At 36.3% G+C, this 23,886-nt stretch overlaps 1 protein-coding gene and 1 long non-coding RNA gene across 4 annotated transcripts in view; one reads left to right on the forward strand and one right to left on the reverse strand.

Annotated features, from left to right (window-relative positions):
• Positions 1-13,012, forward strand: part of LOC121425574 (neuronal acetylcholine receptor subunit alpha-10-like) — a 34,412-nt gene extending 21,400 nt beyond the window's left edge. Inside the window, exons 4-7 of one of the 2 annotated variants that reach the window (XM_041621666.1) lie at positions 4,180-4,382; positions 9,867-9,985; positions 10,437-10,644; positions 11,462-13,012. In XM_041621666.1, the coding sequence (XP_041477600.1) occupies positions 4,180-4,382; positions 9,867-9,985; positions 10,437-10,644; positions 11,462-12,048 (1,117 nt within the window). In that variant the 3' untranslated portion in view covers positions 12,049-13,012. Of the gene's footprint in view, positions 1-4,179; positions 4,389-9,866; positions 9,986-10,436; positions 10,645-11,461 lie in introns of both variants that reach the window. The other variant, XM_041621665.1, reaches the window with a different exon arrangement.
• On the reverse strand, positions 6,158-15,842 carry LOC121425575. Of its 2 annotated transcripts, XR_005971505.1 has the most exons (4): positions 15,599-15,842; positions 14,291-14,419; positions 10,486-10,635; positions 6,158-7,548 (listed from the first exon to the last, which is right to left on the reverse strand). It is a non-coding gene; the product is annotated as an uncharacterized LOC121425575 (long non-coding RNA). The 2 variants fall into 2 exon arrangements; XR_005971506.1 differs by lacking the exon at positions 6,158-7,548 and having other exon boundaries at positions 10,589-10,676.
• Positions 15,843-23,886: the final 8,044 nt, after the last annotated feature.

Consider the following 23,886-nt stretch of genomic DNA (forward strand, 5'->3'; position numbering starts at 1 on the left):
TAGGCACTACCAATCAATTTTTAATTTGTTTTAATGAGTGCCAAAAATAAAACATAACCAGACATTACGTTTTGCTATTGAAAAATTCCAATATCCCGGGCAAACCGAATTGGAAAACATTTGGGATTTGTGGAGAAACTGCTATCTCCAAACTCAACAGACCACGTACCTTGGAACCCCCACAGATGATTACTCGCTTGAACACCATCACACCTTCCAATACTACATAACTGTTTATTCTACCACATCGCTGATGTGATCTGTTACAGAACATTAACCAAACAGCGGCGTTGCACTGTGTTTAATGTTTTATCCCCTATCGGACTCCCACCCCCCCCCCGCGATTTGTCCTATCACCTTCTTTAAATACAAATCCTATACCGAGAGTTATTTTAAAGTAAGTAAATATATATATATATATATAGTATGCCTTTTTTTTCCTTTCTGATAGATGTTACAAATATTATTCAACGATCGATATTCGGAGTTGATATTTGTTCGTTTTTTTATTGTTGATTTCATTCAGTTTAATAAAAAAAACTGATAATTATTTGACTCTTGTGAACAGTGTTTTGTTAAATTTGAATTGTTATATTTTACAATGTATCGTACACACTTTGATTTTGAACTGAATGATTAATAAATATTATTACAAAACGTTTTTTGTTTAAATATAATCACGATAGTCTACAGAATGGATTGTTGCCATAAAAGCATAATAATGGTTATAAGAAATCTGTTAATCAATTTAAAATTGATACGAATATAACATGATATTTTTTCTTTTCTTTTGCTCCGTTACATTTACATGGCCAGTATGGACTAATATAATTATTAATATTTCATTTTAACTTATCTGGCAAAATGAAATTCGCAGCCTCCTTCGTTTGGAAAGGAAAGTCCTATCCCATGAATTTGTCTTTATACCATGTTGGCGTCGGAAATGGTGGAAGTGCATATCGATCACTGAACGGGGATGCCTTATTACACTTAATGCTACATGGGGAGAAAATTTGTGAGTGAGCCCCAAAGCTTGCATACTAACTAAAATCCCCACGAATGATGGATCGCAAGATTGTTCTCGATCAAATTTTGCGATATGTCGAGGTTTCTAAATGTCACCATTAGGAAGCATGATTAATCACAACTCTCGCCTGTATATTCTTTGTTCTTATCGTTTTCTTCTTAACGATTAATATTAATTTCATTTGGTAATCATGGTAATAAAAGCAGGATCCCCTTTTCATGGAAATGTAGGCCCCCGCTAAACTGTTATTGCTGTAGAGTGCATCTGCCATACGCCTTTATATCAATTATGATAAAAGTAGGGCTTGTTGGGCTTATTGAATGCATTTTTTTTCGAAGGGGGTCCGATCCAGGGTGACCGAGGGGTCTTTCCAACACCCAACCCTATTTTTCTGATAGTGTTTTTTTCTGCCTCCCCGCTGCCCCATGTCTTAGATATTACTTTACCTTCCAAAATATGACGTCTCTTGTGTTTATTATTATTATTACAATTACTATATTATATTGTTATGATTAATACTTTTTTTTTCATTATTATCATTGTTTTGCATTTTTGAAGATGCTTATCGCAATACTCAAATGCATACCATTTTTTTACAAACATCCGAATGCAGTATACATATCCATGAAAAATGCATTTTGAACACTAGTTGGTCACCCCACTCCTTCAACATCATTTCACTTCATGCATAAGTAGAAAACACCCGCCAATTAAAATGATCAATATTATTAGCAGTATAGGCTATTATTTTATTTCTGAAATAAAATGAGGGAAATTGCCATCTAAGAGCTTAAAATATACCTGCATCTTAGAGTTCAAAACTAGTTTGAACACCGTTCCTTTATACACTTCGCAATCAGCAGTTGGTGAATCATTTTCACCCCTTCTACTATACCATGTCGGCAATATGCTGTTGAGCTGTAGAAAATGAAATCAGTTATTGACAAATAACGCGGACTGGAGGTCCAACTCTAGTCTGAAAAAAACAGATGGTCGTCATGGTCGTGGGTTCGAGTCTGAGTCCCATGCATCCACGGCGTGCATAGCGCTACATGCAATTGGTAGCCCACGGCGGTCAACGTTCTCACCCGGGTGTTTGGTCACTCTCTTTGACTCTCTGACATGGTATCCAATTCGTTTCATTTGCAACGATTTACACCCTGGTGTCACTCGTACATAAGTAAAAATGTGGCTTATTCTGAATCTAGTCACGATTTCGGAACATTCGTGACTTCTCAAATATTTTCCCCTGGCAAAATGTTGAGACGCACTGTGATATCAGAATGGAAGTGTTTCAAAGGTATTGATGACACTCTATTATAATCGTGAAGGAATGTTTCTCCCCTCCATCTCCACCCTCTCTCTCTCTTTAAATGACAAGTCCACCCCAACACAAAGTTGATTTGAATACAAAGAGAAAAATCTAACATTCATAACACTGAAAATTTCATTAAAATCGGATGTAAAATAAGAAAGTTATGACATTTTTAATTTTTGCTTGATTTCACAAAACATTTTATGCACATCCTGGTCGGTATGCACATGAGGAGACTGATGACATCACTCACTATTTCTTTCGTATATTATTATAAGACATATGAAATATTCTTATTATTTCCTCATTGTCCTGTGAAACAAAGTTTTATTCCTCCTTGAACATGCAGCATTACCATTGTTATAACATTTTATGGTTCAGTTAATTTGGTCCATATTGTAAAATTGGTAAAATTTGAAATATTGTATAATTCAAACAATACAAACAAAATAAATAGTGAGTGATGGACATCGTCGACTCTCTCATTTGCATATCACTGAGTTATGCATATAACTATTTGCGAAAAATAGGCGAAACTTAAAAATGACATAACTTTTTTTACATCCGATTTAGATGAAATGTTCAGCTTTATGCTTATTTGATTTTTATCTATTGATTGAAATCAACATTTTTCTGGGGTGGACATGACTTTTAAGCCTGTCTGCGATTTTGAAAGGTTCCAAAGTAGGGGGTTCAAAGGGGAGAGGGGGTTGGGGGAGGGTAGTGTTCATGTATTTTGAGGAGGGGAAGCCGAGCTTTAAGTGTTAGTTTTGGGGATTGTTACATGTAGATAATATGTTCTTAACCTTAGGGCTTTTTTTCCATATTAGTGTTTTGCTCAAACAGAAAAAATTACCAAGACTAAATATATCCAACCCGGGAACTTTGAAGAAAATGCACCTCCTCTACCCCCCCCCCCCTCCCTCAGAAAGAACGGAGTTTAGTGGGAAGCAAAAATCTTGACATCATACTAATCAACGGCAATGTACCCAAAATGGGAAATTTAACAAATCAGACAAGGGGCCCGTTGCAGAAAGAGTTGCAATCAATCGCAACTCTAAAAATCAAGCGCAAGTCCCAAATGCGCGATGTTGATTGGTCTAAAATCAAATTGCGCATGATTTTTAGAGTTGCGATTGATTGCAACTCATTCTGCAACGGGCCCAAGGACTGGTAGAGAGCATCCTATCTATTGTGGCATCATTACCGACACTCTTGTCTTCCTTTCATTGTGGTTCTAAAATTGATCAAACCACCTTGAGGTTGCCAAGGTAGATGATGTTGCGGCATCTGAAGACGCGATGTGTATCTCGTCCAGGAAATTACAGTTATAATTAAAGTGACAAAATGTTTGATATCAGCGCTCTAACATGCTTCAGATTCAATTCTTCATCACCTTATTTTCAAAAAGATATTATGGGAATACATTGACAGGCCACAAGCGACAAAATAAGAGGAAATTAAAATCGTATATTGGGTACATCATTTATATTTTGATGATTTCAGTTATGAATTAATTCCTATTTCGGGGGAAAAAAACTTTAGTTTTAATATCGAATTCGAAGTCCTAAAAAAAACATACTCCATTTTGTAAATGACGAAACAACTCTGATTCAAGAAGGTCCTGCCTGGATCTTCTTTTTTTTAACACTAAAGCAAGAAAATAAATGAATTGAAACAAATTTTAACATAAATATTAATTTTTGTAATATGTATCGTCGATACTTAGAAACCTCATTTTAAAAGCAATTCATACATCCAACTATGGCACGTTGTACTAGCTTTTGGAACTGAGCTCTTCCTGTGTCCTTTTTTATTTTGTTTTTCTTTTTGACAGCGCCGCCAACGAGTACAAAGATTTTATGAGAGATGAGATCGTGGTGATCACAAACGAGGGGCACGTCAACTGGGCAGCCCCCAAGATCATATCCAGCTACTGTTCAATCAACGTCAAAACGTTCCCATTCGACGAGCAACAATGCCTCATGAAATTTGGACCCTGGCAGCACGAGGGGAAGGAGCTGAGGATTTGGGGCGGAGGTAGTGGTAATAATCAACCCCTTCATCATTGCTTTTCATTCATTCCGCTTTGTTTGAGAGAGTGACATTGATCTGGCATTTTGAAAAGCGCCATCTGTAGCAGAGATGTAGAAAGGGAATGATAACAGGAGTACCCATAATGCACCCTTTTATCTGGTGCAATCATACATTGCATCATGGGGTATTTTTAGAAGCTTGACAAAGCCCGAATATGTAATATTGCACAGTTTGCAGCGGGGAAAAGTTGGACAAATACTCCTCAAATGCTGTACTATCCTATCCGTCCACACATAAAATGGCGATGTTCAAAATATCAGAGTAGTGTCACTTTTATCAGCCATCCATCGCTTCACATCTGTGGTGGCTCATACAAAGTCAGGTGTATTGTATGTCAGTGTAAGGTTGAGTTTAACAGGTGGCCATCTATACCGTGTATTCATTACATATAATTCATTCGATGACTTGTTACGAAAATGCTTATAGATGAGTCTCGATGTGCATTTACATAATCATTTCCATTGTGACAAATAAGTATCTAACAAAATGTTTAGGACTGCTCGTTTACATGTTTTAATCGTGATCTGAATATCAAAGCGTTTATCTATACAAAACCGTTATCTAGGGCCCGTCTTACAAAGAATTGCGGCTGGTCCAATCAATCTCAGCTATGTGGAAATTCATCAATTTAATAATTTCTACTGCACAAAATTGCACAATACCCTTTGTTAGTAAAAGAAGCACACTGAATTTTCAAGAAAACAATGAATGTATATCATAGGCCTGTTTCATAAAAAACTTGCAACTGTTGTATAACGTTGCCATTATGACAACTGCCATGCTGAGCCCTGTTACAACAGTTGCAAGTCCTTTATGAAACGGGCCCCATATGTGGAAAATATTTTGAGCGAGCATGCAGTTTAGATGTTGACGTTCCATAGTTGTGATTGATCGGATCAATCGCAACTCTTTGTAAGTCGGGGGCCTGGTATAGAGAGCAATTATGTAGCTTTACTGATCACACATCGAATGTGCAATGCCTCTTGTAGCCTATAAAGCTTAAACTTACCCCCCAAAATTGGATATTACATGTACTTCGACGAATAATTAAACGGGGTGTAAAAATAGTTCTGTGACAACCATTAACCTTGAAATTGAAATACCAACCTTAAAGGGGAATCCAACCCAAATAAAAACTTGTTTTTATAAGGAAAAGAAAAATCAGACAAGTTGATAGGTGAAAGTTCGAACAATATTGGACAAACAACAAGATAGTTATGAATTTTTAAAAGTTGTAAATATTGGTAATCACTATACCCATGGAGACTTCAAATTGGCCGCATATGGGATGTCATAGTGATGTAAGGCAAGGACTACTCTTCCATGTACTCCAATACATATTATGGCTAAAATGTCATTTTTCCCAAAAGTTTTATTTCAAATTATATTTTTCTTTCATGAGGACATACTACAATATACTACCTGGGTTATATTTAGATTACTGCCCCAGGGGAATGGGTACTTAGGAGAAAACCACAAATCACTGATAATAAAGTACATGGCCTATGGGAAAGTTGTCCTTGCCCCTTGTCATAATTTACTTACACAGTTGCCAATTTGAAATCTACATAGTATTAGTGATCTCAATTTTAAAGCAGCTATAACTTTCTCATTGCTTGTCCGATTTCTTTCAAACTTTCACCAATCTGTTTAATTTATTTTTCTCTTTCCCAACATAACATTTTATGGCCAAGGCTGGATTCCCCTTTAATACGTTACATATTTCATTATCTTTCGCATTTCGCTAAAATACTCTCCATACTAAAAGCACAAGTTCTTTTGTCGCACCACACCTTCGATTTACTTCATCAGTCAGAGGCATTATTTATATATATCCATGGCCACTTTTGAATTCATTTGGCAAACTATTCGTTATCATTTGATCCGTTTTTATTCTAACCCCCTCCCCCCGTGTGGTGTACCTGATGTTACCTTCGTTGTATAAAAAAAAATGGGATTCATATATTTTTTGATGGTCAATATACTGGAAACACATTTTGGGGCTGAAAAATAATATCGTCCTTACTTTATACGTTGCATTATTCGATGCATAATATTAATTCATATACTAGAGCCGAAATCAAAAGAATGCTACATGATCATGATGTTACAGATTGGTTTAACTGCACGGTTGTTAGCCTTGCCAATGTCAATGTATTATTGCGATCACAACATATACTTATTCATATCCACTGCTATATTTTCATTTCATCTTTTTATTCACTGCACATGATCATATATACTTCATTTGCACATTCATTTTAAATGTTCATCAAATGACAATTTCCTCCCATTTTCTTCCGGATGCTAAGGACCTGCGTGTTAACACTGATCATTTGCTATTCCTTAGTAATCTCCCTTTTTTGTTCAAATAACATCACTATTTTACAAATTCTGACAATAATTTAAGAGACATGTAAAATCGTGCATATAATGAAACCATCGTATATTATGTATGATAATGAAACCACGTTCAGTTCTGTTTATTCTGATATTCTCTTGGAAAATAAATATCAATTCAATTTTATTCGATCCACGTTTCATCACAAGGGGGATAATGATAAGCTATTTCTTTTTTTCAGATCTATCTTCAGGTGTTAAGTTACAATTTTTTTTTTAATACAAGGTTGCATTTTAAGTGGGGCACATTCTATGTTACAACACAGAAGTGGAAAATAAAAAGGGCACATCTTAAGCCTATGAGAGGGAGCATCAAAGCCAGTCAACGGGGCATTCAAGGTCACATCCTTAATGACCTAGGACTGATCAAGTCATGTATCTTAAGTATCGATCGTTCTTACACAAATTAACAATTCTAAAGAAATTCATTTATAGTCACAAACAGGTCCGGAACACGTAGAAACATCGATGGTAATAAAATGGACATGCAAGCTCACTTTATATATAGGGGTAATGATAGAGTGTGAGTGAAGGAAAAGATGGCATGGTCGGGGGGGGGGGTGCTTTTGTCCTTGATAGGTGTTCACCTATTTCTTCTCACTTCACTCCCCTCAGTAATTTGTTCCTTTAATTCCATGACTCGAGTCCCCTTCACAAACAAGCCACCGGTGTCGCAGCCAATTTTGGCGTCTTTCCTATGTTGAATCACCTGCAAGAAGTGCGTTCCAAAGGGTGAATTAGGCGGGAGATTTGGGGAGTACTTTCTCGCATTTTTTTTTTCGCGGAAAGGTAGTTTCTCTCTCTCTCTTACCCTTTCTCCAATATACCTATATATATATCCCTATCTCTCACCCTATCCCTTTTCTGTTTGTTTTTCTCAATGCTTTATGTGTCTCATTATGCAGCTCCCTCATCCATCATTCTCCCCTTTCTCACCCTCTCTCTCCCTCCCTCTTTCCCCTCTACATGTTTAAATGCATACCTCTCCGTTCGTATCTGGTAGTGGAGTTCTATTGCATACTCTTTCCCATGTGTGTTTGTTACACGAATAAATACGGTAAAAACGCTTTATACTAGTTGACAATGTTAAGATTTCAATAGCAATGAAACTTTCTAATTGCTATAGCTTAGTAGTTGCACATTGTTGCTAAAATCTTCAATACATAATTGAAGATTTTACTCTCATTAACTTCTCAAAGAACAGCCGAAGGATAATAGAAACATGGTAGTATCATCAATATTTATACTACTACATTCTGCAAAATGTATATCATACGTTTTGTTAAATTCTGTGTTTAATGTCTATATAAATTTCGTTCTATTCTTTAATTGCCCTATCTATCATGGAGTACAATTAAAGAGAGTATATATCCATTATAATATACTTCATTTCAAATCCACTTTCCACTTTCCACTCGCCCTCCCCTCCCACGTATGCCCTTTCCTTATGTCATCATTACTTCACTTTACTCCGATTAATCAATGATTTCTTTTAAGAGTTTTAGTTTAAACTTTCTTATTCACTCTTGTTTTTCCTCTCCCTTTCCCATCACTTATATTCGTTTACTTTTTCCGCCTCAGAATTCTCTTCTTCTCACCTTTTCTCAGCCCCGTACCTCATCACCCCATCCCATAATACCGTCCCTACGTTCTTTGCGCTGGGGATGTTTAAGGGTTGACTGAACTTACTCCCTCGGCAGCACACATACTCACACACACTCCCACACACCGCACACACACTCAGCAAAGGCCTGCATTGCAATGCAGGTACGCACACACCTGCAACATCACCTTTTTATCATTGATCAAGGCTCCCATTCCAAACACAACGAACTACACGTATTTGCTACTATTATTATACACAATATATGTACGATTTAAAAGGACAATGACCTACATGGCCTGAATGGGAAAGGAACTTGATAGTTATATCTATAATCATGCTGTGAACATACAGAATATAATTATTTTGGTTATTCAAAGCCAGACTCCAGAACCTTTATTCAATTAATATATGAAAGAAAATTGGAATTACACCCCTCTGTAAAGCACATACATTTCATATTAAAATTGATCATTTACGTGTGGAAAAAATAATTTTACTTAGGTTATAGGCAAATGAAGCTAATGCATGCTTAAAAGCTAAAAGTCATATGTTATCATACGACTCATTCAAGAACAAGGGGGGTATAAAATAGCTTACTCCGATACTAGATTCATGGGAACGATTACGCTCTTTAGGTGCTAATACTAATCGATCACTCTCCCGTAGGGGGCACATACCCCATTCTAGCAAGTGTTCTGAATATAAAATAGTCTGGATATGTTACTCCTAATACATTTACAATGCCGTTTGCATAGACCTAATCCTTAATGAAAGTTGAGCCAGGTGGCGTATTGTAAACATGGTGAAGCGAGAAAACTGATATACGGGATTAAATGGAAGCGATCGTTTTCTTTTCAGTGAAGTGCTTAAAAGAATATCGGAAATATACTAATATATGCGGGAGTAGTAACTTGGTTACAACTCAATTATGTTCGCTCTAAAATGCATAATGCATAAATGTAATTAACATTTATGCGTGAAATTCAGGTCCCCGAAATATCGAATCTAAGTGCTTTGAATTCATATAGACCTAAGACATAAAAGTAAAATATTGGCTGAGAAGGATTTTGTATCGTAACAGTGTGCCCTGATTATCAAATATCGAATCATGAAGAGAAAAACAAATCACTGACCAGAGGTTAGGTGTAAACGTATCTATCATCTCGTTGATAGCAATTTTTTTTTTAAAATAAAACTTAAATTGAATAGATATTGGGCACTTGTCATAGAAATATATAGGTCTAAAATATCAAAGGATCGCGGATGTGGGAAAGGTGAAACGAGTCATTATGTTCTTAACTTCGTCGGGCATTATTTACGTCAAAATTCTATCGTGCATCATTATAGAATTTTGTACTTATATAACAACAATAACATTTTTAAATGTTTCATGAATTGTCTTATGCTTTCCTATTACTAAGGTGACGCGTCGGTCTATAATAGTGATGGACAGTGGGATATCCTTGATATGACCGCCAAGAGTGACGAGGTCGAGTACCCGGATGCACCAGGAAAAACCTACACAGATGTGACGTACACCGTAAGAACATTAGTTTGTTTTAAATTTAACAAAATATTTTTGATACTCAATGCGTTGCAATGTTGTAGTATTCCCTATTAAATATTAATTAATGCCATGCATCTTACTGGCAATCTACTCGAAGACTTTGCATAAACGTCTATAATTTCCCAATAAAAGCGGTTCAAACGCCATTGATGTGTGCACGTTTATGCAAATGAACTTTGATGACGTCCAATGAAATGATCGAGTATGACAAACAAATGCTCCTCCATCGTGATAAAGCATTTGGGTAATGCCGTGATGCATAATCTTTAGCCAGATACCGCTAAAGTTACGAAAAAGGAGATTTACGGATCACAAAATGAAGTAAACGGAAGTTGTACAGGAAACATTGACATTTCAAAAACTCCAAAGCAATATCATGATTAATCTTTGGTGACACGAGTATTTCATTTCCTGTTCATTACAGATCAGATTCAAGCGGAGACCTTTGTATTATGTGTTCAATCTGATCTTACCTTGCACATTCGTGTCGATGGTGGCGCTACTCAGCTTCTTCTTGCCTCCAGAATCGGGTGAAAAGATCAGTCTTGGTATAACGGTTCTTCTCTCTCTTACTGTCTTCCTTCTCTTGGTCGCTGAGACCATGCCTCCGACAAGTGCTGTTCCTGTAGTTGGTAAGAATTTCCATCACGAATGTTTCATAGAACTGTACAGGAAAGAATATGGATTTATTTTATCAATCTATCTTAAACTCGTAAAATATTTACAAAATTCATCGGGGAGTTGTACAAGTGTGACATCAAACAAGTTGGTCGCATTGTCAGTGGGAGGATGTCCACAACATTGGTGACGTCAACATTCAAAATATGCTCATAACTTTCATTCTTCTTTAATAAGTATACATTTTTAAGAGCACAAAAGTTAATGCTTGTTTCCAAATAACCCCAACCTTTACTGGCTAGTACCTCATCAATACATTTTTTTTTTCAAGATAAAGTCCAGAAGCAGTGTCACTTAACATGACAAGATCATATTTTGGGGCAGTTTTACGTTCCTGCTCGGTTTTCTTCTAGATTTGAAAACTTTTAGATAAAGAAAGGTCCATCCAGCCAGTATCCATTTATAAATTTTTAAGATAATAATGCTCTTCCGGAATGTCAAATTCGATCCGATCCGATCAAGAAATCTTCGGTCTGACAGGTCTAGCTCGATAATGTACTCTGCGTTCACTTATTTTGGTTGGCGTGATCGACAACGCTCTTGCCTCGGCCACACCCGAATAATATGTTAAGATATTTGAGTAGTCCCAATTGCCAAAATGATGCCGCCAGAGCCAAAAACACTCAGTGTTGGCGTTCTGTAAGTAAATTGATCAGTAACTGTTTAAGGTGGAAACGGAAGGGCGTTTCTTTAAATGAAATCGATCATTTTTGATAGGCTGATGATAAAAGTACAGAATGCTTGTGACAGTGTGTTTTATGTTTCTTACAGGACAATACTTCATGAGTACAATGGTCCTCATCTCAGGATCATTAGCAATGTCCGTCATGGTTCTCAACATGCACCATTGTCGACCTGATTGTCGACCAGTCCCTCATTGGGTTCGCATCGTGGTCATCGACTGCCTCGGACGAATACTAGCCCCATCTGTGGTCAAGAACTCCAAGACGGATCGACGTCGTCTCAGCGTTCGCACCGAATCACTCCAGAAGCACTGCCACAACTGGGAACTGGAAGACCTAATGACATGTGCGGACCCTCTCTCCCCGAACACCAAACGTGAACTGAATGGAGTATCAATGAACCAGAGCGCACACGCCGTGCCGGGCAAAGATGGCACGGTGCATGTGGTCGAGTGCGGACGTCGGTCAGACTCTTTCACGCGGGACGCCATTCCCATATTACGCAGTATGCTGACAGAATTACGTAAACTGACAGCAAATAACCGTTCGGAGAGGGAAGAGAAGCTACGGCAGAACGAATGGCAGAGGGTAGCGTTGGTGATGGACAGGGTATTCTTGTTGGTCTTTCTCATTGGTACTTTCGCAGCGTCTTCGTTCATGTTTAGCAAGGCGTAGTGGTGACTATTAAGACTTGGAAGAAACGAATGAATCTTTCCTGAAATCATGATTATTTTAATAGTGTAGAGTGATATCTAACAAAGCGACAGGAATGTTCCTCGATACTTCTTAATCCGGGTCTTCTAGCTATGCACCATGGGATACTAGAAACATTGAACAAACCATTGACTCTATAAATTGACCACAATATACGAGATCATTATCCGATGATAACTTTGCCAAGTAAACCACCTCACACTAGCTATATTAATGGAACTTTGCAATATCCCACCCCATTTTCAACTTCGTTTTTAGTTGGCGATGTGTACTATGCTTTAGGAAATTTATCTTTTTCAACAAGGGCCACAGAACCAGAAAGCCTGTACCCCTCCTGGTCCCGTAGCATCCAGGCATTTTCCTAGTGAACGACTGATGGATTGACGGATTGACTAACCAAAACAAAAACAAACAATTTAAATAAACACTATCCCTATGCCATAAATGCCACAAATTCATGTCAGATTAAAGGTGAGTTGTGAATGATTAAACAAGGGATATTGTACATATAAGCCGATTCAAAAGCCGAGGCGGATGACCGACCTGGCCAAAATATCTTGCTTGTGCTTGATGAAGTCTGGGTAGAGGGAACATTAGAAAGCTTGAATCATTGTTGTTGTTTTTCATGGCAATATAAAATGCTGTCAAATTCATACTTTGATTAAGATTTATAAGCTACAATTCGCATAGTTCATTCAACTGAAAACGAAACGAATTCCTCAGCACATGTTCATTCTCTATGATTTAAGATTATTGTCTGCGACCTGTCAACGCCACTGATAGCCATATTAAAATGTGTGACGATAATGGTTGAAGAATATTGATGTTGATCATGTTGGCCCTATTTTACACGCTGCCCCGGCTCGCGGTGCAGACTCGGCTCGTGGCTTATCCTGTGTCGCGTTTACACACTGCCCCAGCTCGCGGGGCAAAAATACAGATCATTGGATAAAATTTACATAATGAAACGTGCGGTAATTGCCGGTGCAGACTCGGCTTCCTGTTTACACGGAGAAAAATTGCCATGTCTGTACCGCGAGCCGGTGCAATTTAATCGCGTTTACACGCACAAAACAAGGCGAGTCTGCACTGGCTCTTGGGTCTGCACCGTGAGCCGATGCAGCATGTAAACACTGTATATAATAGTGGATTGTAATCGATAAGATTCTAATCACAACTTCCAATATATATAGGTTCACTACCACTAGTACAGCTGTTGACAATAACACTGGTGTTTGGTATCAGCGCGCGTTAGTTCATTCAACTTCTACAAAAAAAAAACAATGCTACTGCTGTTACTACTATTACTACTGCTGCTACTACTACTACTACTGTTACTACTACTACTACTACTTCTACTATTACTACTTCTTTCACTGACTACTACTACTATCACTACTACTACTACTACTCCTCCTCCTACTACTACTACTACTACTACTACTACTACTACTACTACTACTACTACTACTACTACTACTGCTACTACTACTACTACTACTACTACTACTTCTTCTCCTTATCTTCGTCTTCTTCTTCTTCTCCTCCTCACCCCTCTCCTCCTCCTCCTACTTCTTCTTTTCCTTCTACAACTTCTTCTTCTTCCACCTTTGTTATACGAACTACTGTCACCATGGTCACTGCTGTCACTACTAGTTGGCCTATAAGCCAGTTCGTAGTTCCTTTCTGCGCATGATCAAAAGATTCTACGCATGATCAGAAGAAGGTCATTTCCACTAAAGTGACATGGTGCTTTAAAATCTAATGAGATAAGCACCAACTTTGATGTCTTGATTATTCATATATTCTTTTGAATTGTCGTTTCATTTACATCCACAAAAAACAACAATGCTTCCACGAACGACTGGTATTTCAGTTTGTCAAGTACATTGTGCAACATGCTAAGATATGCATTCAAAGTAGGAATGCAACATATACCTTCATTGAGTATTCATTGGTGTGCTATTCTAGTCACCTGGTCTATTTAATTTCTTCATCCTGCTATGTAAGGCAAGCTTACGTAATATCTTGCTTTGAAATCTGCCTATCATGATGAAAGAAATGAAAGATCATTTGACCAAAATTTCCCATGAAGTAACTACGAACTGGTCTATTATTCTACTACTAGTGCTGATGCTACTACGTCTGCCACTTCTACTTCTTATTCTCTCCTACCATGCCTATAACTACTGCTGCTACTTACCTTGACTTTTGCTACTGATGGATCGAAGACTCGGGTATGTTCAAGGATTGATACAAGACTCCACCGACACCAGAAAAGCCGCTTGAAAATTATATTGTGAGGCAGGCTCACTGCCTCATTTTATTTTATCTGTAAGACGGAATACGGAGAAACATCAGAACATAATACCCAATACCTTGACACAATCAATGATTAGCTGTCCTGATATAATAGAAGTCATTATTTTACTCTTAAAGCAACATGAAAAAAAAAACTCACCAATGGAGGCTGGATGATATAAATAAATACACCAGACTTCATATAAAAAGACCGGACGGTTTATAATTAAAATACGTTAAAAGATATCAAGACTGAATATTATCTGCATAACGTATTTTCAATAAGTCAGTCAGTGAGTGAAAGATTTTTAAGTTAACCATAATCGGCTTTACGTTTACAAATGTATATCTAAATTCCGGCTTAATCAAGTGATTTGTCTTTAAAAGTAAAACACAAATTAAGAGTGACACATAAAATGAATATACTGTGAATCTATTGGTAAATTAGCAAGAAACTTTATGGAAATATTAAGCCCAACTAAATTTATAAGAAATGCCTTTAAAAACATTTAATAGATATCAATAGATTAATGCATCTCTCATTAAATATGCAAACTGATATCGACCGCGCAAAAGTCAATAGGTGACCCTGAGCTGACCTTGCATAAAGAAAATCGTCTGTATGAGAAATCTACTGTACTAAAACGTTCTAAATATCTGGTCAAAATTACCCAAAATACCATCGTACATGCTTTTATATATGCCTCATCAAATAAAGCGATTTACGCTAAAAAGAAGAAAAATTGTGGTCAAATCATTCTCAAATGTCACTCAATTCGCGAGACTCCACCCATAAACCTGCCCTGATGATTCTCGCCTATGACGTCATATGACGTCATCAAAACACTAAATTCAAATTGTGTCCACTTCATAAAGTTAGTAGCTACAATACATGTAAGAAGTTATTCACACGAATTTTCCTGAATTACTCTATTGCGTTCATGTTTGTAACATTTATATATATTTTTAGCTTAACTGTTGAACCCCAAAAGCACATCTACCTCGCAAAATGGAGTGTACATCGCTATTCGTTACACATCCACTTTGTGTACGTTACACATGCACGCATGTTCCTCATGTGAACGTTCACGCCGCATGGTCACACTTCAAGAATCTTATATGTACAATGCTTTTTTCCAGTTTGCTCTGTAAAATGTGTTTACATCTTTTGATCTATTTGCAAATGCAGTGTTTTAATCATCAAACTTACTTCTTTGATGGTGCTTCCTTGCGAGCTTGAAACAAAATAAGCGTCATTCATTCCCTCGAACGTCAGTTCTTCATACAAAATCAAAATGGCATCTCCGATAATATGCATATTCATGAGAAGAATCGACAAAAGATGTCATGGTAGCATGAAAGTGACAAACTGAAACGTGTAAATACAAGGAAAAAATCAGCAAAGCGCAATTGCATGTATTAGCTTCAAGGTGTGCAGTGGCGTATAACAGGCGGGGGGGGGGGGGGGGGGCAGGGCGGATTTCACCGGGAAAATAAAAAAAACGGGTGGGGGGATAAATAGAAAGGGGAAGGGAGAGAAAGAATAAAGAAAAAGAGGAAAAAGGGGGAAATGGAAAGGAAAAATAAAAAGAAAGAGAAAGAACTTAAATAGGGAAAATTGAAGGAAAGCGGGGAAAGGAAGGAAATAAGAACATGTGACGAAGTACAAAATATCCTGAAGTACTAATACCTTAGCATGATTAGCAAGAGAGGGATATGAAATCAAAAGATGTGACTCAATGGCACGGGCAAGAATGGCGGGAAAATGGGAGAAAGTGGCAGAAAGAAACGGGAAATAAAGGTAGAGCCAAAAGATTTATTGGAAAATCAGATTAGAGAAAAGGGACAAGAAAAAAGAGAAAAAATTAACAACACGACCAGGTTGCCGAGGATTAAAAAATATATAAAAAAAGGAACTCGAAGAATACAATATAAGTATTTATATAGCGCTCTTCACAATGATTGTATCACAGCGCTTTACAAAATGAGCAAAATCAAAATTGTGAAAGAAAAAAAAAGAATACATACATACATACATACATAACAAGTAAATAGTAAAAAAAGTTGGATGGCGTCTATTATAAGCTTGCTAAATTTTACCCTCAAAAAAGTCCTTAGCCAAAGGTTAGCCAAGGGCTAGTTATATCCCCCGATACCTAAGTAAAGCTTTACGCTGGCTAGATTTTTCGTAAAAAGTCCCTCAATGTTTGCTTTGGAAAATTTCCAAAGCTACTCTCGCATAAGTAGAATTTGATTTCAAAATCATTTTAAAAAGCCATTTTTTTCTGGCTTGCTTCGCTCGCTGCCGACTTTTACAAAATTTTCCACATTTGCTATGTCGTGCTGCCTCAAAATATTTCGTTTATTACCCGCAACTGCGTTGAAGTTAAATTTGTGTTTTGTATGTACCCGCGATTCTTTTGATAAAAAGTGGCCATCTGCAATATAACGAGGTTCCGGGGACTCCGCCCCAGACCAGTGGCGGCACCAAGGGGGAGGCACGGGGGGCATTTGCCCCCAAGTGAGTCCGCCCCACTCCCAAAATTTCGAAAAAGCATCCTTCTAAAGTTGCAAAGTGCCCGAAAACAGCTTTTTCGTTCTTTAAATTTTGAAAATGTTCTCATCTGTTCACTGTTAGCTCCCAACAATTTTTGTCACTAACGTAAATCTTTAAAGTCATTACATGAAATTCAAAATGTCGCTCGCGCTACACGCTCGCAGTAACTGTTGACTGAGATAAGTAAATTATTTGTTCACATGGGGCTTAAAAACCCAATGGTTCAATTCGATATGCTTCTCGCGATTAGAGTTTTCATTATTCGTTTTAGCGAGATACACATCCTGCCTATTCATAATTTTCATAAATAAAAAAAAATCAGCTCGTGCTACCCGCTTGCATCAATAGATGGCCATCCCATTCATTATTACAATAAGTGCTTATAGAACGTCTAGATATCTCAAGATATTAAAAAATTTCAGCTCGTGCTTCGCGCTCGCATTTTTTATTTGATGAGATATCATCTTCATGACCCAATGCAAACAGCAAGTCCTTAGAAGTTTTACAGCCGAGAACAAAAAAGAAAAGATGAAAGAATGGAAAGAACGATGTAAGATATGATGTTATTTTCTGAATACTATGTCAAAATCAATCTCAAAGTTAGATTCTCATGAAAAGGTGCTTTTTTTTCTCGCTCGCTTGGGAATTATATCAAGCAACCTTTTTGCTACGCGCACCATGCTGTGCCCCCTCTTTTTTGGACTTATCATACCACGCATTGAGCTGCACCCTGATGCTCGGGACACACTTATTAAAAAAAAATTGTTCATACCATGATATGACCGGGAAATTTTTGGTTCTTGCCCCATGGCCAGCACTGAACACTGTTTTGGCGTCCCTGAAGATGTGCTCTGCTATTCTACTACTACTCCGGCTGCTGCTACTGATTCTATACAATCACAACTATATATCACTCGTGTTCCAACTCGTGTTGCCACTATACTACCACTACCACAACTTATACTACTACTACTACTACTACTCCTACGACTATTACTATTACTACTACTACTACTACTACTACTCCTACGACTATTACTATTACTACTACTACTACTACTACTACTACTACTACTACTACTACTACTTCTTCTTCTTCTACTACTACCACTACTACTACTACTACCAATACTACTACTACCAATACTACTACTTCTACTTGTACTACTACTACTACTACTACTACTTCTACTACTACTACTACTACTACTACTGCTACTACTACAACAACAACAACTACTACTACTACTACTACCACCAACACCACCAACGCAGCGACCATCTCTACTTAAACTACAAATTATTACTTCTTCTATTCCAATTTCTGAAAAGAGTGTATAACGTAGCACCTGTAAATTGAGGTTTACAACGGTAGAACGTTTAAAAGATGCAGCTTTATACATTTGGGGGGCACTTTATACCTTTTGGGGCAAAGTGCAATTCTGCAAAGATATGGAGTGGAATTGTACATATAAAGGGTGTTCGCATATTGGTGATCTTTGCGGCACTAAGTTGCTCTTCTCAGTGGTAGCTTTGCATGGCCCTGGGAAGCGGGGATGTTGATGATGCTGTTGAATTAAATTGAATTTAAATTGTTCAAAGCACCCAAGATTTTCCCAGGGGGTGCTGCGTGTATTACTTTCCATAGGCGGCACCCCTGGAATTTTTTGTAGTTATGTATCAAATTGGAGAAATGTATGGAAAATGGCAAAAAATCTGCGTTTAAACACTTTTTTTTCCTGTTTTTTTGCTTCTCAATCTATTTTTGGACCAAATCTACCTTCATTTTGTAACGAAACCCTTTTTTTTGCTTGTCAAATATACTTCAGCATCCCAAGAAAAAAATCTTCCTAGGACCCTGTGATTTTGTTTCTATTACCAATATAATGAGGACCCGAAATTGTTATCATGATCACCACCTTCATATAAGCTTGTACCATGTATGCTGGTAATTTTTTAAATTATCTTTGCGTAGTGATGGGCCGCGTTTTAAGGGTATGCACCACTTCTGCATCGTGAATTCCGTCTCTTTTCTTGTTCTGTTTCCTTAATTATTAATCTTAGTATTTAAATGAACTCCGCTAGAGGTTTAACGCCTCTGTGGATATTTATTATTTTTTGTATATTAAGAACGAAAAGTCTGCCTGTCTTTAAACTGGATTTGTCGTTGATTTATGATTGGTAAGTATGAATAGTTTTAAAATCTTAATTCTCTATACTATCCCCCAAACAATATGGGTGCATAACAAAAAATACAAATATTCCACTGTATAAAAAGAACCGCAATAGATCAAAGCTTCTGGTAAATCGTCAATTATGCATATGCAGCTGATAATGTTTATATCATAAAAAAATAGAGATCAGAGTTTTGCATACGTTATTGGCGAAAGAAAGGACTCTCTTATTACGATAAAAGTTTTCTTCAATGGATTTAACAATCATTCATGATATAAAATGTGTGCTATCATAATCAATTGTAATTGATACAGCAAAATACGCCCGTTATATTGAATCCGTTGCATTATTCAGACATAGTTTCTGAACAAAGTAATGTAGTAAATCATTTTCGTAATTGCATTTCTCTGTTCATTTACATATTTACGTATAAACTCTCATATAATGTTCTTTTTGTAATCTGTTCATTTGATATATTACTTTAACATGTTTAATTATTATCATTTCTCTCAATTCTTCACCTATATTGCAAACAGTCCGTTTTAATCATTCATCAATAATATATGATAAGCCTGTTCTCTTCAGAATGTAATCATTCAGTGATGGTAAAAATCATTAACATACTCAAAGCTGATATATAGATAGATGAATAATTAACAATATTGTATTTGATCGCGTTATGCCGTAGAACTCGTTCTTCGAGGGAATGGCAAACGTTGATTTTTATTTGTGGAGAAATTGATACTCAAAAGCGCAAGAAGAATAAATAATCAAGAATTAATTTCTATAAATATAAATTTGAAATGTACTTTCTAAGAACACAAACTGTTTTTATGGTTCGAGTAAATATATCATTATCTGTGTATGACAAACAGGCACTTGGTTTACCCTACTGATTATTCACAAAAGAAAAAGAGCATTCAAAAATAGAAGACATACCTTTTTCATAATGCCTAAATTAATATATTATTCATTTATGATATATTATGTTGTTTTGGAAATGACTTACGTGTGTGCTTTGCTTCTATATATAGATATGTAATTAATTATAATTATAATTATAACTCCATTTGCAATATGGATATTGCATAGTGGATTGTTGTATCTTTGTTATTATATAATTAGAAAACATTTGATAATAAACCTATATCATCATATTGGAGATGTTTTTTTTTTATGTTTGTTTGTATTGCTGAGTGCACTGTATGGACGTTTGGTATAAGAGGACAACTGCGGGGATATCATCTGCTAAATCATTATTTTCGGATACCATCTCATTAAATCACGATGATTGATAGTATTTGCTTTGCTTTTTCATCATAACTATGGGAAATACCACGAGTCAGTTACGTCTTCCCGCTCCCCCATTTACGAAACCCCCTAAAAGGAACACTTCGCAATAAGTTGTTCCGTCTCACGGGTACGAAATACATATCAATATTAGTACATTATTATAGAAAGAAATATGTAAAGAGGAAATGCCCTCAAATTACCAGGCTCAAGTAATTCATGTACAGAAGTTGCGTGAGAAAGCTTTGAAAGGTTTACTGTTATATTCATATTCCATTAGCTGTTCATGTCAATGCTTTTTCATAATATTAATGACAAACGTGACAAACTGTATCCATGTTTTGCTTGCTATTCTCCTTTTGCTGGCAACAAGTATCATTCTGTTTTTAAATACCGGTAAATCACTCATCGGCTATATACATTGTGATGTGGATGACTAATTTGAAAAGAACACGAATACCCCCCGTTCATTCTCCCGTCCGATCAACCAAAACATAAATATATCTCACTCAGTCCTTCTGATGACAGAGGATGCTAGTATTTATTCGATTTTGTCAGCTTTCATGAAAAGCGGAATATTATCAGCTCAACCGAGACATGCCAGATTTGTAAAAAAAAAGCATTACCTTTTTATTTCCACAAGCGTTATCAAGATTTGAGAAATGTCGTTCTCTATCGACCGTTTTACTCCAGTGAGTAGGGGGGACAAATGCCAACTGAGATTGAAGGAAAGAGAGTAACGTATAACAGGACTTTAACGATTTTAGATTTTTTTGTCAAGCACATAGAGAGAATTCATAGATTATTATGCGCTATAAATTCTAATTATTGTTGTTGTTATTATTATTGTTATTATTATTATCATTGAATTTATTCTTATTTTCATCATAATAATGATAAAATCAGTTGTATGTCTCAATCATGCCTATCATGTTTTAGAAATTATATACATAAAAGATACTTTTGAAAATAATACTTTATGTGAATAGTGACTCTTTTCGAACTATGTATTTTCCATTTTACTTCCGTTTGTTTTGCTAATGTATCATGAAAGGAAACTAGAAAAATAACTTATTTGAGAGGCGTGACACTTATTTAGAACAATGACTCAAATTCTATTCTCTGTAAAAGATAATGATTTTTATTCATACAATAACATGATTCCACATTACATAATGAAAACAAACAATATGTAGTCCTCATGCAGTTCCACGGATAAATGTCTAGTCGCGGTAATGTATGTATGCACTCACATGTACAATATACGCCGTCTTGATATGCTAGTAGGTCATGGCATAACAATTGATGAATGGGTTGCATATTAGCCGTTAAAGATATTTGAATTAACTATAGTTTCATAATGTAATAGTTAAAATGTGTAAGGCAAATACATAAAGTGAATGAAATGTGCAGCTTAAATATTACGAGGCTAGATCGATAGGTTGGGAAAAAAGTGAAGAGGAGGGGGGGGGGGATAATGAAGGTATAGAGCTCAATGTAGAGCTTGGATTTTGGATATAGAATAAAGACATGATAGAAGCGCAGGGTAAAGAAAGAGAAAATGGAGTGGACTGAAATTCAAATAAACGAGATAAACAGAAGAAAAGATGGAAAGTGGAAAAGCGAGAAAGTAAATAAGAGCATGAGAGAGTGAGAGAGAGAGAAGGGGGGGGTAGAAGAGGAGCAATGGAGGGGTGGGGTACGGAACCGAAAGGTGGGAGAAACAGTTTCCATCAAATTGTAAAACAATAATCGATTTTTTTTTTCATAGAATACAAGTTACTATTCCACACCCATTATTATCTCTGCAAAGTATGAATCTGTGCACATAATTGATATTCAGATATAAATAAATATCACATACGTTTCCTACCAATAATTAAACGAATACCATAAGGAATAAATCCAGCTGGCCTTAGCGACACTCTGCTATTTAACTATCATTGTCTTATCCAACTACTTACTTTCTAGCCAGTATGACGGATAAGAGAAGGTACAACAATTATTAACAGGTTTATTAGGAGAAGAGGGCATTTATAATAGTCATGACAGTTAGTGAAGTGGTGGAGTTTCGGACAATTGGACATCTGCTATTTAACTATCATTGTCTTATCCAACTACTTACTTTCTAGCCAGTATGACGGATAAGAGAAGGTACAACAATTAACAGATTTATTTGGAGAAGAGGGCATCGGATATAAAGATTATTATTATAGTCATGACAGTAGTAGAAGTGGTGGAGTTTCGGACATTAAACTACCCTTCCAGCCAGAATGAAAATGACAACAAACTATGTTCTTTCACATTCTTGATAAATAGAAAATATTCAGGTTTGACGTCATAAAGGTACCAAAAAAAAATAATTAAACATATCGCTATCATCACCTGGGTGGAAAATATTACATGCACACAGATGCCTCGGAAGGAAATTATACAAGGAGGCCGAGAGGGGCCGTGAAACTTCCGTTGTGCATTGACGGACGAAAACAATGAAAGTGAAAAAAATATTAGCAAATAAAGAAGTCAATACATATAATAAACAAGGTCTTGAAGCAAGATGGCTATGATTAATAAATATTCACGATTACATTATAATTCCAAAAAGCAATATTTTTTCAAATGTGGCTTAAATTATGATATATTATGATATAATAATACGGCGCAGTAAGATTAATATTTTTTATTGTTATGTCTTTATATTTTGGGGGTAACTCTTATCATTATTATTAGAAATGATTTGGACAGAATGATAGGAATTTTCTTTCACACTGGTTAAAGAGAAATTCCAGTAGTTGCAGTAAACACTGATTTCATGAGAAAGTCTGTAAAACAAGGCTTAATTGTCAGTATATCATCGAGGATCTAGATCTGGTACAGTTACATTAACTGAACTTTGTGAAATCTTGAAATCTACGCTGAAAAATGTTCACACCGAAGATCCCCAACACAGATAAGCGCACGTGGGACAATGTATAATTATTGCTTAGAGCGTCTGGCCCGACGCTCTACCCGAATCCTATGCTTATTTGCTGATTCCTCAGCAATTACACAATTTCTTCCCGAATCCTTTGGCACATGCGTTTTATTTATACAAACAGACACTTTGGTGGTCATTTCATTGGATTCTGTACGAACTCTTTTTGATATCGTTACCAAAACTAGCATTTACCTTTAAATTTGTCGCACCAAATCCAAACGAAAGGCCACATTTTGTTCTCATTTCAAAATCAGTAGTGTAATGAGGAAAAAAACTTTGAGTGAGCCAGATATGGCGGATAGAGCAAAAGTTCTAAAAAGATGCAATAAATCGATGAATTAAAAAAAAACAAAACACCTGCTTTGTTTCATTTCATCTTTTCCCCCTCATAGTTAAATTAGAAAATAATTTTTAAAAATCAATTCCTTCGTGTAAAATGTTTCAAAGCAGATGGCTGTGGTGTCTGATATGTGTGATAAATTATGTGACTTTCGTTTTC

The sequence above is a fragment of the Lytechinus variegatus genome, chromosome 12 (genome assembly GCF_018143015.1).
Source record: "Lytechinus variegatus isolate NC3 chromosome 12, Lvar_3.0, whole genome shotgun sequence".
In the NCBI taxonomy this organism is placed as follows: Eukaryota; Metazoa; Echinodermata; class Echinoidea; order Temnopleuroida; family Toxopneustidae; genus Lytechinus; species Lytechinus variegatus.